This window comes from Dermacentor silvarum, chromosome 8, assembly GCF_013339745.2.
Source record: "Dermacentor silvarum isolate Dsil-2018 chromosome 8, BIME_Dsil_1.4, whole genome shotgun sequence".
NCBI lineage: Eukaryota > Metazoa > Arthropoda > Arachnida > Ixodida > Ixodidae > Dermacentor > Dermacentor silvarum.
Genome location: NC_051161.1, coordinates 36,793,682 through 36,810,079, shown reverse-complemented (window position 1 = coordinate 36,810,079; position 16,398 = coordinate 36,793,682). Strand labels below are relative to the sequence as shown.

Genomic DNA, 16,398 nt, shown 5'->3' with positions numbered 1-16,398 from the left:
GCGACTGTTTGTCATCGTGAATATTATATTTAGAGTTCAAGTTTACACGACTGACATTGTAATAGTACTAAAAAGGCGTAGACGCACTGCACGCGAGATACTTGCCAGTAGTTTCTTAGCTGGCCACCTCTTCATTCCAAAGACCTGTAGAACGTCTTTAAAGGCTTGTAACATTATTTTCAATATCGAAAAGCAGATACCACAAAAACAAGAGAAATACGCATCTTCTTTCTGACGCACGCACGCACACAGCACACCCACGTTCATCGACGACGAAATATATGAAGAAAAAAAATCTATGCATCCCTATAAGGCTCTAAAAGCGTACGTCCTTGAAAGTAATCCTGCTACGAAATCGTACGCTTACGAAAAAATATGTTTTATTGACCGATATTTCTTGTTTTGAGCACGAAATCTGAGATTTCCAATCGAACATTTTGATTGGAAATTGAAAATTTTCGATTCGGTGCAAAGAAGAGATGAACCCAGTACTGAGCAATAGCAAATGCTTGGCTCCACTTTATTAGCAGTGAAAAAACGAAAGACAGAAGTGAAACATGCGCAACAAAAACACGGGCATTGTCGTGTTCAAACGGGTACCGAACATCGTCAGGTGTGGAATATGACTTGACGCGCTTTACAAGCACAGTGTTTTTTTTTTTTCGAGGAGATCATTCGTGGTATGAATGATGACAATCTTTTACCTCAATTTCAGCAGGAAAGCGTTCAACAGAGCATTCACACAAGGCCTGACAAAGCTTTAGAAACGAGTTCCCATCTTTTTTTTTGAAGTGTTTCGACTTCTCGACAAAGAGCTAGCGCTGGTTATCATAAATTGTTTCCGTAACTTGCAGGATGAAGTTATTGTGCAGGGCGACAAGACGAACGTTTTCTGGTTGAATAGCCAACGGTGTAAAGGCGGCATTAAACTGTACTTTGCGCATTTCTATGGAACGATATGGCACGACCTCTAATTTTTTTAGTCATTGCAGATTCAGTGTTTTTGCTTACCCACTGCGTTTCGCAATTCTAGCTTCTGCCTCCTCTATAGCGACATACTTAATGCACAGCTGAGACCTGTATTTAAGTGTCCTTGCACATCAGTTACTGAGAAAATATACTTTTGTTCTTGAAAAACTATACGTGATATTTCTTTTATGAAATTCTTAACGGCCTTTGAAGAATTGACGGACTTGTTGATCTATTCCTAAGGTAACTGTTATGAACGGCTACAATCACAGGTTAAATTTCTGGAGCCATTACGCGTAAGGTGAACCATCCTCTGCTACAACAAAGTGAAATTCTAGGATAAATACTAAGAAAATTTGAGCGTGTGATCGTAGTCTGCTAGGCAAGATGAAATTTAACAAAATATGTTCTAACTACTGCTTATTTGTCTGCTGTGCTTAAATACTTACTTGCTACGCTCAAAATTGTCACCTTCACGTGCTTTGTATCCCCTCCCCCATTACTGTTATTATTACTATTATTATTACTTTACTGTTCACGATAGCTGCCGAAATCTCTGAGGACATTAACTCGTAGAGAAATATTTATTCTGTAGCGATAAACATACCTGCAGAGGTGCATTATCAACGTTTTTTTATCGACGTTTGCATTGTTTGTTAAGTTACATGTACGTCAGGAATTTAGAGCGAAGGAAAGTAGTAATTATGCTCGACAATTAGACGCCTTTGAAGGTTCGACGGCATTGAATCTGCGAAGATGTGGTCACAGAGCTTTCTCATTATGCAATGAAAATGTAAAATAGTGTACAATTACATTAAAAAACTGATGTTTTTGCGTTCTTGTGAAAGCCGGTGACAGGTTCTTCATTTTCGTTTCTTTAAGGCGCTTTCTGAATTTCTTTCTAAGGTAGCGTTTCGATAGTTTTTCTGTATAATACAAATGGGCACCAAATACGTGCGTGCATACATCTCAGCGTCATATATTCAAGCCTCATCGACGAAAACCCCTACCGCAGTGTTCATCGGTGCTATCTTAATAGCCTCATCTCTTTTCGTTCACCTTGATTTCAATCCATGTTATCGTTGAATTCATAAGGTCTAAGGGTTTTATCTCTATTACTACGCCAACAAATTAGGTGTTCAAAGCATTTTTGTGTTCTGGGAGGCACTATCGCTATAGATAAGCGTAAAGAGAGCCTACTGTCTCCAGAATTTATCTCCTGCACAGCGAGCTGCTAAAACACCTGTTCTCAGAACTCAAATTCGTACAAATAACAAGGCAGAGCCATCAGTGAGACTCGTTGTCAGGAACTATACTGTCTTGCGACACTGCGAGACGGTAAGAAAAGGCTAAACATTATGCGATGGTCGTAGCGCAAAATGACACTAGACAAGAGGAAAGTCAAACAATACCATTTTGTTCAGTGTACATTTCGTGCTGACACCGCTACAGTCCTTTACAAACATGGCAGTCAACTCTATTAAGGGAATCATTGTTTGCACAGAGTAATTTAGCGTATTTGAAACAGAGGAGGAAAAAAACTAAACAAAAAAACAAAGTGCTGCTAAGTCAGAGCGCTGTTTAGATTGAATTATCCTAGTGTCAGCTAAAGGTGGTTCGCATTATTATTTCTTTAAACTCGAGCGAGACCTTTCATCTCGTATAGAGGAATAAGTTGCACTTTTATGTCACTTATTATTACGTACACCGTTGAATGAAAGTATTCGGACCAGGAGTGTTTCGCGGTTACTGCATTCGGCCTGGAAACGATAGGTTCAGCCATAGCTTCGCGTTATGTAAACAGATGTTCACCATTGAATTTCGGACAGGGCGTCCAAACTACAAAGGGATTCTCCTTTTTTTAAATTTTTAATGGCACCTGTGCACCTGTTGTGCCCGATACTTTTTCTCAGGCGTGAACTTTCATTATGAATTGGGATGAGTATATTCCCTAGAGAGCTACTCCAGACTCCAAAATGAAAGCATCGTTAGCGGTGTATTTCGAGCCTTGTTTTCGTATCGCACAGGCTCCACAGAAAGTTTTCTCAGTAACATCCTAGGAATGTCTCCCTTTTTTCCCCCTTTTCAAAGAAAGGCAGCTGCAGAAAAGCTTTAAACGGTGACACTTGACTATTTTCACAGTTAAGCCAGTATCAGAACAAGCGTATTCGGCTGGCTGGAATTTGCAGGGGAGGAGATAATGAGACGTGCTGCTGGATTGGTTTTTCACCGTCGGGTTCAAGGTGTGCATTTCTTTTTCATACATCCAACAATTTTTCGCGTTCAATCTTTAATTTATGAATTTAAGCCGAAAGCAGGTTGTGAACTGAGGTTTGGTACGAATTCCTAATTGCAGTTGCAAGTGCCGAAATTGTTGTACGGCGTAGCATTTTTAACAAGTACTTAAGTGAAGCAAAAAAAAATTAGAGTGCTTTGGAATTTTGGGCAGTTTCACAATGTAAACCCATAATATGCGACGCATAACCAGAATTATTTGTCTTGGTGAACTGTTCCGCATGGTATTATGCCAAGATGTGAATTAGCCATCACATTTATTTCTAATATATAATGAAATATATAATAATTATTTTATAATATACGAGTGAAGTTTACGCCTTTAGGAGTATTCATTAATAGGCAAACAAGCACTTTCATTGGGTCTGTTAGGGCAAGAACCAGTTTACCTAGGGTGCAACAGTCGTTGTTTAATAGTGTTACAAACCTCTGAGTCCTTGCATTAAGCAGTTTTAACATAGTATTGTGTGTGTTGTGACTGCACAGACTACCTGGAATTTTATTTCGTGGTCGAAAGTTTCCCTCCGTTCGTTGAGGGCACTCACTTGATTTTGATTTCTTGCTTACATGTATGCTTGGCTCACTGTGCGCTAGCATTGAGTGACTGTACATTTGCAGGACTTGGGGTCGTATTCTGGATGTATCAGTTTCCAGATTATCAAGTCAGCAGAAGGGAATGTGACGCCATGACTAGAACACGCTCCATCAGCGCTATTTTAAGTTGTCTTTCTTCTCGAAGGTATTTGCAGCATGCCCATTCCTCTAATGAGGCGTTTACCTTGGTGTGACGTCACGCGAAAGAAGAAACATCCGCGATAGCTATCGAACGAGAAGAACGACGCCTGCATGCATCCAAACGCGTTATACGTCACAGACGAGCAAGGTAGCATCTGAAAGAGTGGCGTGGTGGGAAGAGAATTATTATGCGCAGTTACAATATGGCGTGAGCTAGTTACGGCATATGTTGAGATGCTCCTATAGGCTCTGTATAGTGAAAAGAGTGAAGTGTTGTTGGGTTGGAGGGGAGTTGGGCAAGAAAAGAGAAGGAAACGGCCAGAAAGGAGGCAAGTGTTGCTGTTCTCGCGGTTGTACTCATCGAACACGCAAGGGGGGGGGGGGGGGGGGCAATATTGGCGCACATCTACGCCGCACGCCTTCGCACACAGGATTGCAGACACACACGCACACACATTCACTCGCGCACACAAATGTTTTGGCAAAAAGTACACAACCGAAACAAGCGAGCGACAGCAAACAAACAGTGGAACAAACCACCAACGTGGCGTCAAAATAGCGGCAACGGGCGAGGTGATTGCACCATTTGAAGATGAGAGAGGGGAAAAAATATATATGTACGGTCGTCGCACTCCATGAGCGCGCACACGTATGCACACCACCGTCTCTATACTGATCATTGCACAGTTCCCGCCGGGCAGAGAGAGACAAACACAACGTGTCCACCGAGTGAAACACAAACACTCAGTAGAAAGCACGAAAAGCTGCGAAGCTTAAAGAACGGTGAGTTTCTTTCTCCTCTTCTTAGCTTCGCAGTGGCAACAGGCTGTTACACATAGAAAAAATGCTGGCAAGTTATGCACACTTTTTTTTTCATCTTCTACGTCTGTAGCGTGGAAGGCAAACTCATGTTTTCTTTTCATAAATATTAGAATGCCTCTTCGCTGAGTTACGCACGCATGCAGGCTTGTTATGGGTATAGAGTATGAGTATTAGTACGCACGCTAAAAGCCGGGACCCGTTCTCGTTGACATACACCTGACCGAGTCACTCTAGACGTTCGTGCCCAAGTTCGCCGAAAAGGTAGCGGCAACTTGACGACCATTCGACAACCACTGGACAACCAGCTTCGTCTGCTGCAACGCTGCTTTCCTCAATTTTGAGTTTATATATGGTAGGTCAACGACAAAGAAACGGCAACAAAAATTGACGCACGAAGTCTGTAACTGTAGGCGCGTCTAGTCTTTTTTTGGGAGGTGCCGAAGGCCCAGCGCAGCAATTGCTCTCAACGGTTCAATTTCAAATTCAACTCTGTCTGCGTTTGAAGAACAACGTAGTATATCCTCATAGTTTTCTTCTCTTGAACAAAATACTTGTTCGCGCTTGCTCTAGCACATGACTGCAGCGTCAGTGCACATGACTTCCCGGAAAGTTACGAACAAAATCGGGCTATTCTTCCCTGTGTTCGGTTCTCTAAGAAGGTGCCACTAGCTAGGCAGCATTTAACTGCTTTTTACAATGGGAGAACCGATACAGCTCGAAAAATCTTTTTTTTTTCGAGATCCCATGTTATTTTTTCGATATCGCTGAGAAAGTGCTTTTTCTGTCAGAAAGCACCTAGGCCAGCGCGAACTCTCGATAGAAGTTCCAAGGGATCCTCGTACACCCGCTGGAAAACACCTCAACACAAGATATTTAGGGGGCACGCAGACGAGGGTCAGGGAACACGATAAAAAAAAAACAATCAGCTGCGCTAAAGCAGCTCGTTTTGCCTAAACACAAGAACAAAACTATCGTCACGCTGGGAGATTTTGTCTTTAGAGACAGGCTCTCTAGCTTGGGCTCAATTAGCTTTTGCCCTTGACGGGCGTAGGTATTAGCATAGCTGAGAATAGAACCACTCGCTCGCCTCAGAGATGAGGACTACAAAAACGTGCAAGACTTGCCGACAACACGTTCATATGCAATAATAACGCAGTACGCCATGGTTTATCAGCTTTGATTATTACGTTCCAGTTTTGATTAGCCGTCGCTGAGTGTGCCTCAGCGATACCGTCTTTCCTACGGTTGGCAGTACAGATAACAATGCAACGCAAGCGAAGACATAACAATGCTTGTTTTGACACGATGCGCCTGCGCAGAGCGAAAAAGGAGGAGCATTTATATGTGACGTCGAAGTGTTTAGTGGTTCTAAACAGCGCTTACACTGTAGATGAATAACCATGTGAAGTTTATCGCAGGTTAGAAATAGTATCCTGGTAGCTCATTTACGAATCACCTTGAGTACAATCAGAGACTCTAAATACTCCCAGTTGCAGCAAATTGTTTTTTGCTCATCACCATATATAGAAGTAGCCGAACGCCAGTGCGGTGATTGAATCCTTAGAGCCATCGAATACTGAAGCAGCATTCTGCTGGTATCAAACAGAAGTGTGATTCGAGCCAGCATATTGACTTATCGCAAATATTTTCCCAAGACAACAGATAAGTTCGTTTCTTGTATCAGATTCTTTCTCCGCTGCATTTATTGCAAAGCCTGCGTTACGCGTTAGGTCAGGTCTGCGAATCTACAGTTTGCAGGAACTGCGAGTTACTGCTGTATATTTTCTGTACTTATTGTGTTTGATAAATGTGTTGTTTGCTTGGCACTGCGCATACTTGAGAAATATAATGATACTGCATATGCACAGGCGTATGAAAGACATTTTTATGCATGAACGTGTGCTCAAAGTTGTACGAAGTGTATGCGAAGCCTGCTCCAGCTTGCTTTATAAACTCGACGTAATCTAGGCTTGCAAATTTAGTGCAACTAAAGAGTCAGACAAGGTTTGGATCCAAATGTGATGGGCATTCAAAAAGAAACGCGCAGCTAACGCATTCGGCGATACCTTGCTGCTCTCTGGCTCGAAGTCTTCGAACCTTGTCGTTATTACGATGAAAGCGTGAACAAGGTTCCTAGCTGGGCAGGCCTACTGTGAAAGGCGCTTCTAGCTGCCTACACGATCAATGAAAGAAATGTTCGATTACTCTGTTAGGTAACGCGCATTTCTCGCTGTTATTCACAGTTATGAAACAAGACAATCGCTTGACAGTGTTCCTACCGATTCCAAAAGTAATGATAACTAAAAATTACCCCCTCCCCCTTTATAGTGGATGACTAGCACATTTTTTTAAGTATTTGAGCACTATAACGCCGTCCTACCACCTATCTGAACAGCTAATTTCACTGGCTGCTTGCACAGCCATGGCACTATGGTCAGTATTATCATCCGATTGCATTGTGTCATGAGATCAAGCCGGATTTTGCCGGTGTTTTTTAGTCTGTCATTCGCGGCGACCTTGAGTGAACCAAGAGACACTTCAGCTCTTACTTTCCACACCACATCAATGGGTGACAATGTGAACCTCTCCTATTGTGAGATTCTCATATGAGAGATTGCGAATAACACCTTTGTCAGGACAACTCAGGAGGGGAAGGTACCAGCGATCGACAAAAAGAACATTAGCACATTTTTCCCGTAGAGAGACACAGAAAAAAATAAAGAAAAAGGAAAGAAGAATATAACTGGTGGAAGCTCCGGATGCACTACTCTCACGATTGAACGTTTGCAGCCTCTTCACTCTACCTGGTTGTCCACTATAAATCGAGCAGGGACGTTTCTCTCAGACACTGGAACACCGCGATCCCAGGTCATGCCTCGAATCCTCACATTCATCCATCAGTGTTGCGGCCTGTTTCGGCCACCGTCGCTCTCCTGTTCTGGCCTTTTCTTCGTTGCTCGTTGTCCATCATGTTGCCCAAAGTTGAGTTGAGCTTCCTGCTTGGCTTCTTTCTTTCCTGTCTCCATTTCCGCGGACAGATTGCACTCGGAGAGAAAGAAGTAAGGAAAAAAATATGGAGCGAGCACTATGACGGGAAGTGTTCAACGGTCCCTCTTGAAGAGCGCAGCGTGTCATTTCAGCCGCTGCGTTACGTTGGCGAGAGCGACGGAAAATGCTTGGAGGGCACTGAACGGGTACTGGAAATCGAGCGTGTAGGCGTTGCCATCGATGCGCCCGAACTGCATCACCTGCGGATAAAGCATGGAAAGCGAGGATGTTAACACTGAAAAAAAAATAATTAAAGAGCTCACAAGGCCAGAAAAAAAGAGACTGTCCTTTCCGTAAGGGGATGGCGTTAAGAGACACGACTTTCCCTGAGAGCATGACAAAAAGTTATGTAATTATTCAGGAACAATGGCATTAGAAATCAATGCATTCTCAAAGGCTACAAGGTTGTACGCTGCACGAACGTTGCTCCTACAATGGCAGTCCCAAAGTAATTTTCAGGCTTTCAAGATGTGAATGTATGCTAAGAGTGACGATGGGTTGTTAAGAATCCTTTATAGAGTGAAGAACATGAAAAAACTTCATGTGATCGTCATTGAGGCAACATCCATGTTTCTATTGTCTTGCTGGCGCCAAGGATTGATTACTTGTGAATGGAAGGTCAGCCGCCTAATACCTTTACTTAAAGCTCTAAATCTCCATTAGACTTGGCATCGTACCGTCCCATCGCTCTTGCCAGTTGCGTTGGGAAACTAATGGAAAGGATGGTGTTGATGCACCTTGAATGGTACTTGGAACATAATGAGGTCTATCCGAATGCAATGGCGGGCTACCGGGGCGGTCGGTCATCGATCGATAACGTGCTTGATTTGGTAGCATCTATTCAGCATCAAAAGAGCATGAAAATAATAACGGTGGCGATGTTTCTTGATGTCAAAGGCGCATATGATAATGTAGCACACCATTAAGCAATCCTCTATGCTTTGACCGATGTGGGCACTGGTGGCCGTGCCCTGCGCTGGATTCATAGCTATTTAATTGGAGTACATATTCTTCGTGCTTACAGAGGATGGAATGACATCCCACCATTTAACCACTAAAGGTGTGCCACAAGGCGGAGTGTTAACCCCCACACTCTTCAACATAGCACTGTTAGGCCTTGTTCGATCATCGCAAATACGAGCGAGACTGCAGAAGGCGGTCACACAAACGTCGTCTTACCTGCATATGAAAGGCCTTGAACTATCCTCAGAAAAATGCCGATTAGTCGCATTTACACGCAAAACAATGGCTCCATATGTTATACGCATAAATGGGCAAGCAATTGCTTACGAAACAAAGCACCGTTTCCTCTTAGAGTCATCATCGAACATGATTTGTGTTGGACGCCAGAAATTTCAAATATGAAAAAGAGGTTGACTGCAATAGCCCATTTATTCAAGTTTGTCGGCGGAAAGTCTTGGGGCGCATAGTTACAATCGATGCTACAGCTAGAGTGACCTAGCTGTACCATGCATTATTTATGGGCTTCCTAAGATACATCCTGCCCGTGCTGGGTAACACTAGTAAAACAAACCTTCGCACACTCCAGAGCATACAAACCCAAGTTCTTCGGACGTGCCTCGGCCTCCCTAAGTGTGCATGCACAGCAGCCACAATCGCCATAGCGCGTGACCACCCTTTAGCAACGTATATTGCGGTCGACGCTGTAAGAGTGCACAGTCGACATGTCGCAAGGACTCCCTTTCACCATCTTGCTTGCCTGCCAACAACTAGGCCGCATACGAGTTTAATCCGTCTCCTGACTACTCACAGAGCATCGCTGCCATCGACTTACGTCCCAGCAGCATGGCCTTTGTTACCACTGTGGTCTCTGCATTCCCTTCGAGTATGCCTTACCATACCAGGCATCAACAAGAAGGCACAAAAGCCGTCAGCAGCATTGAAGCAGGCAGCATTATTGCTACTCCCTGAGGTCCACAGTGACCGCTTACATGTTTACACCGATGGGTCGGTCATGCACTCCAGTTCAGCAGCTGCAGTATTTTTCCCAGCAAAATCTACAGTGAAAACATTCAGGACATTGCACCTGACATGAACGACGGCTGTCGAAATTACAGCTCTGCGTGCAGCAATCCAATTAAACGATCAGGAAACGCCCCAGAAATGGTCCATCTTCTGCGATTTCAAAGCCGCCCTCCAGAGTTTGCGCTCTGCATTACGCCATGGACACCACGAACGACTTGTCGCGGACACATGCAAAATTTACCATCTGGCGGTTGACAAAGGACATGACATCGTCTTTCAATGGCTGCCAAGCACTGTGGTATCATTGGAAACGAGCAAGCAGACGCAGCCGCTCGATATTCACATACCAGAGTCGATTGCGTCAGCTATCCCTATGTCCAGAACAGACGCAGCGGGAAAGCTCCGCACGCTTGCTCGGGAGCTTACCTTAGCCAAATGGAATCTCAGCAGACTCTAAAAACCAGCGCCTTTATTCTCTGGATCCTGAATCTGAAGCTCCGCCTTCCACATGGCTTACCACGACGGGATGTAACTCTCATTTGTCGCCTATGGCTTGGAGTAGCTTTTACCAATCGCGTACTCCTACCTTATGGAAATGGCCATAAGTTGAAATTGTGAAGTTTGCGGGTGCAAACAGACGATAGCGCACCTTCTGTGTCATCGTCGTTGTTTTAGTGCATAAAGAGAAGCCCTCCGCACCGCGCTCGACAAGATTGACAGCCGTCCCCTAACGGAAGCCAGAATTCTTGGTCCCTGGTCCCAGCTGACGTCGGCATGAACTGCTTTAAAAGCGCTGGTGTGCTTTTCAAAAGAAACATAGTTATTGAAAAACTTTAGGATGTGTGAACTGATGCGTTCCTTTTCCTTTGTTTTTCTTTTTTATCTTCTCTTCTTTTCTAATCTTTTCTGCCCTTACCCCATCCCTCTGTGCAGAGTAGCCAACCGGACACTTAGTCTGGTTAACCTCTCTGCCTTTCACCTCTTGTTTTCCTCCTCCTCCTCCTTCGTGCAGCATTAGTAGTTTCATTTATGCGTAGAAATCTGCTCCACCATAGCAGAATTGCTCAAAATAATGGAGATCATATGTTTAAATTACGCGTAACACGGCCAGGATACATCCAATGCTAAAAAAAAGGAAGACCAAAGATTTGTTGCATGTCATACATTCTACAAAAAAGTATGAAATTTAGCACTGAACGAATTTTAAACAAAAGCCTGGGGAAAAATAACGTGTAATACTATATCGTTGTAGCTCTAAGCACAACAATAACACAACCGTTGTATGCTTAGGTATTTCGCTAAGAAACATAAGAAACCTTATCATGCAAAAAACTGTGCAAGACCGGTGGTTACCTGGTTTCCTTTAAACTCAATCTGGAAGTTTTTGGCCGACTCCTGGGTGACGCGACCGCCAAAGTCCAGCTGGTAGACCTGGCTTACTTCGTTCCACAGGGGCGCCTTGTTGTGCAGCACAAACTCGCGGTACATGGGCGGCGGCTTGCTGGGCGGCAGCATCTCCTGCTGGTGCACCTTGCCATGGCGCTTCTTCAACTGCAAGCCAGAGGGAGACACCATACCGTGGACGTAGAGTATCATATCTGGCGGTTCCTTCAAACATTTTTGGAACGTTGAAACTGTGCACGCCCTTCTTTTTTAATGTGAGATTATAACATGCGCGTCTTGCAGGTAGATTCGCACAAGCGCATTTCGGGCTGACGCGAATGCTGATTACTACACGGAAGCGTTCCCTACACAGGCTCTAATAAATATTTAGGTTTCCCGTACTGTTGTAGGGATGTAATGCGGAATACATGCTAGAATCTCACAATATTGCGTAAGAATAACAGAGAAAACAAAACAAACTATCGCCAAGCATACGGAAGTGTTGTCATCACTTGTAAATTAAACTTGAAACTGGTCCAGTTTGTGAAGTTCCATCACACTCGCGCTATCGTAAGAATGCAGGAACACGAGAACGTAAAACTGAACGCTCCTTGTGAACTCTTCGCCAGCAAAGCTCCCCAAACATGCTTACAAAACCGGCAGCGCCGGAGTAACTTTTTTTCGCGCACCTTCTTGCGTATGTGCGCCTTCTGCATGCTCTCGAGGTCGCGGAAGCCGTCCGAGAGCACCTCTTCGCCGCTCTGGCCTCCTTCTTCGTCCGAGCTGTCCAGGACCGCGCCGCTGCGCTGCCCGCGACCGCCGCGCACTTTGCGCAGAAGCAGCGGGCTATAGAGCAGCGTGCGCAGCTGCTGCTGCCGGCTCTTGCGGCCGGACACCGGCGACGACGGGATACTACGGCTCAGCGCCGGCGATGACGGCGCCGAGCCACCACTTTCGTCACCCGTGCCGACGGCGCCCAGCCCTGGTGTTGACGCACCGCCACCGGCTAGATAGATTAGATTAGATAGATAGATAGATAGATAGATAGATAGATAGATAGATAGATAGATAGATAGATAGATAGATAGATAGATAGATAGATAGATAGATAGATAGATAGATAGATAGATAGATAGATAGATACTTTGTGTTGTTCTCTAGTCCTACTACTACTCCTCTAGTCCTGCTACTTATCCACACCATTATCATATCAATATTTCCTTCGTTGCTCTTGAAACCCAAAACTTCTTGTATCTCTGCACATTTCCCGTCTATTTAGGACAGAGGTGCATTGCAAGTAATTAAAGCTCAACTGTCTGTCCGGTTTGCATGCAGCAGAGTCAAATATTATTCGCATTCCTTAAACACACCTGCACTGGGTATCGGCAGCGATCCCCGGTGTCGTCGGGGCTGGCGGCACGGGCTCGCCGATGGCGTGCTCTCCCGGCTCGTCGTCCGGTTTCCTTCGTCCTCGGAGGCACCGCTGCACAGCGTCGGTTGCGGAGACAGCGAGTTACCAGGCGCGGTGCCACGCGAGCTGCCCGCCGCGTGAATGGCCAGCGAGGCACCGCCGCAGTCCGCGGAGGTGGTGGTGCACACGAAAGGGTTCTCTTCGGCGAAGCGCAGTTTGCGCGCCGTCGCCGGCGAGGAGTTCTGCGATGCCTCGCATACGCAGGCAGGCTCCTCGGTGTTTCTGTGCTGCAACTGCGAAACAAACAACAACAGTAGTGGTACAAGTGCGAAAAGATACTGGCGATGGTCTTTACGTTCGATACGCTGTTGGGTGGAATAAAACGGGTAGAATTCTGTTAGTAGGACCGCACTATACTCTTCCTCTCAAATATTTTTTTTGTTCTGTGGTTGTTCGGTAGTGTCTCGTTGCCCAATTTTTGTGATTTGTGGTTTCGCAGAAATGCCACGCGCCGTAAGCACTTCTCGGAACTGAGTTGGTGTGCCTATAGGCACTCGGAACACATAAGTCCGCCACTTTGTTGCAACGCACAAAAGTAGAACTGCCCAAGCCAGAGTTAAGGATACCGATGAGGGCAAAGACAGGCTATTAGCAGAGAGTGGCTGAGACTGTTGAGCGTCAGGATGTATAAAAATACAACTTTCTAGCTGTTTTCTTGACGCATAAAACAATTTTCTGATGCCTGGGAACCTTTCGACTAATGGTATCAATTAAATTTAATCGCAACCTCCTCTTCAAAAAAAACAAAAACAACGTGGACAATGACAGCGCAAAGGGAGAGAGAAAGACGTGAAAGACGAGTAATCTTAGAACTTTGCGCACGTTGGCTAATATAAAATTTGAGAGCGCAGTTCTTAGGCGCCCGTTGCTGCAGCTAGCATTGTCGTCGTCGGCGGTGGTTTCCCTCATAACCGAAAGAACGAGCACAGCGAAGGATGAAAGATTGAATGCGGGAGATGAGAGAGGGTGATAGCGAAGAGAGCGCGACGAGAGAAGCGGAGGTGGAGGTGCAGCGGAACAGGGAGGCGGAAACTGGAGGAGGAGGGTATGGCGAAAGCGTGAGAAGAAAAGCGTAGTGCCGCGATCTCCCGATCAGCGAGGCAGTCGCGCCACACTTCGCTCCGTTTCCAACGTGCGACACGAGACAGATTGTCCGCGCCAGCCAATATATCGCGAAATGAAAACACGTATAGAGCAGTGCTCAAATTTCTCATTAGGGAGTATTGCAATCGTCAGTGAATGTTTTTTTCGCCACTTAGCCATGAAGAATACAAAAATTGCCTCCTGCGTGGAACAAGATATTAAAATTTCGTCAATCCACATGAATTAAGGGCTCTTGCGGGCGCTATTCTTAATAAAAGGTCCTGCGTGGATTTTATTAAATGTCCAGGTGTATCTTATATTCTTTGGTTAAGGCAAACCATAGATGAGTTCATTATTACCATAGTTCATTAGTTATACCGCCAGGGGGCGACTTCATGAGTTTTCACTGTTACACAGTTTTTAAAGAATTTACTATACATTCGTCGGACAAAAATTGACGTCTTGTTTTTGTAGTGTCCACATTAACAGCGAAAAATTCACCGCCCCCCCCCCCCCCCCATCCACTCCGTGAAGATGGTCTAACAGCGAAGCTGTGCACTCGCGACCGCTTGACTGACCCGAACGGCGCTACTTGTGGGAGATGGGACGCGTCGGCGTCCACGGGCGACGGCGTTCCTAGCACGTTCCTCATGCTGTTTTTTTTTCTACGACGTTCCCAGACAAGAGTCCTTGACCAAAGCTCCGTATATACAACCAACGCTAACGCGAACTCCTCTCACGCCCCACTCCTCCGTTGACCTACTTTTTTCGTACACCACCATTGGTTGGCGCGCCTCACGTTCTCCCCCTCCAACGCGAGTATTGGACAGCACGACTTACGTTAATCCCCATCCCCGTTCTCCTTTTCATCTGCACCCTCTCACAGCATTCTCACAGGGTTGAGCTATTCTTTTCCTCTCCTCTCCCGCTAGGTCACGTGGTTTTTAGCGAACCGTCTACGACGGCACAGGGTCGGCAGAAACAGCTTCGCTGTAAAAGTGTTACAAAGAAAGGGGGAAGGAGGCTACACGATTTTCTTTTGTGAGCATTTATTGGGGAAAACAAACGGCATTTACTGACATACTCGTGAGAGAGAAAGAGAGAGAGAGAGAGATGTATTTACATGATTTAAAAGCCGTTCATAATTTGTCCGAGACACCAGCTCGTGGTACGGCGTTGCCGGCGTTGCGATACGGCACCTTGTAGTTGTGAAATTCCCCTGATGTGCTGAATGTGTTTTCTTTGTTTCTCATAAGCATTTGCTGCCAATTACTCATTCCGGCCACGCCTGTGAGAAACTATGGATTAAGTATGTTCTACACACCTTCTCGGCGAGGAGCGCGCGCGCCGCTTCAGCGGCGTCATCGCTGCTCCTGGAGCTGGCGGAGGAGGAAGACGCCTGTGCTACTCCGTGTGAACTTTGCTGCTGCTGCTGTTGCTGCAGCTGCTGCGGTGCGGACGAGCCCGAGCGCAGCGTGAGCCGGCGGGCGTCGCAGCCGCGGCTTCGCGGGTCGCCGACCAGGAAGTCGGCGTTGGGCGGCCCGATGCTGCTCCGGTTTCGGTGGTGGCTGAGCAGCAGCACCGAAGCCACGTCGCCGACGACGCCCTCGTCGGGCTGCTCGTCATCGATGTACTTGAGCTCGGCGGCCTTGTCCGCCCAGCGGGGCACCGGGTCCAGCAGGTGCCGGACTCCTGCTGCCCCGGGGGCCGCGCCAGACCTGTGGGGGGCCGACTCCCCCTACAGGGGCGCGTCGCCTTCCGGGGACAGCTCGGGGGACAGCCGGCTGCGCGACGCCACTCCGCCGCGCCGCAACCTGCGACAACAGCCCGAGAACTCAGAAATCACGCATCTCGGACGCCACATCGGGAACGCGTATAACTGTAGAGATTTTCATTTTACAAACGCATACTCATTCCCAATTGGAATGGCGGACAGTGCCAATTTCAGCACATGTCGTGTTGAGGAAACCACCAAACATCTCCTATGTGAGTGCTCCACATACGAAGATGAGAGGAGTGCCCTTCGGACAGCCTTGGGGCATTTAGATGACAGGCCTTTCACAGAGGAGAAGATCTTGGGCTCGTGGCCTCGTGCGTCTGCTATGTGCAAAGCCACAAAGGTGCTGCTGCGTTTTTTGAAATGTACCAGCCTGTACGACCATCTGTGACTAACTCAGCGATGCACGTTTGACTGCGTGTGCAAAGTGTGAACTTCTCTCTTCCCTCTCCTCTTTCAAACCCCTTTCCCCCTTCCTCAGAGCAGGGTAGCCTACCGGGCTCAGCCTGGTTAATCTCCCTGCTTTTCTCTTATGACTTCTCTTTCTCTCACTCTCTGATTAGGACATTCTGGTGACTTAGATGGTGTATTTCTGATAGCATGATTGATTGCGCATATGAACACAAATAACACCAAAAAGCATGGACAGGACGAGCTTAAGTTTTGTGCTCGTTATTGTTTTATTTCCTTGTGTAGGTCGTGTTTAATGCGCACTCAACCATACTGACAGATATGAGCTTTTCTCTGTAACCGTTCTCGCTTCTGTGAAAAAAAAAAAAAAAACCGCAATTTCTACCGTACTGGACATACACGTCAATTATCCGTAATT

The 16,398-nt window shown here is 46.1% G+C and overlaps 1 protein-coding gene across 1 annotated transcript in view; it reads right to left on the bottom strand.

Moving 5' to 3' along the window:
* Nucleotides 1-494: 494 nt before the first annotated feature.
* LOC119462076 (tubby-related protein 4-like) overlaps nucleotides 495-16,398 on the bottom strand; it is a 206,640-nt gene continuing 190,736 nt past the window's right edge. Inside the window, exons 12-16 of the mRNA XM_037723423.2 lie at nucleotides 15,117-15,530; nucleotides 12,609-12,942; nucleotides 11,928-12,244; nucleotides 11,209-11,406; nucleotides 495-8,069 (exon numbers count right to left, since the gene is read on the bottom strand). Coding sequence (XP_037579351.1) covers nucleotides 7,953-8,069; nucleotides 11,209-11,406; nucleotides 11,928-12,244; nucleotides 12,609-12,942; nucleotides 15,117-15,530 — 1,380 coding nt within the window. The 3' untranslated portion in view covers nucleotides 495-7,952. The remainder of the gene's footprint in view (nucleotides 8,070-11,208; nucleotides 11,407-11,927; nucleotides 12,245-12,608; nucleotides 12,943-15,116; nucleotides 15,531-16,398) is intronic.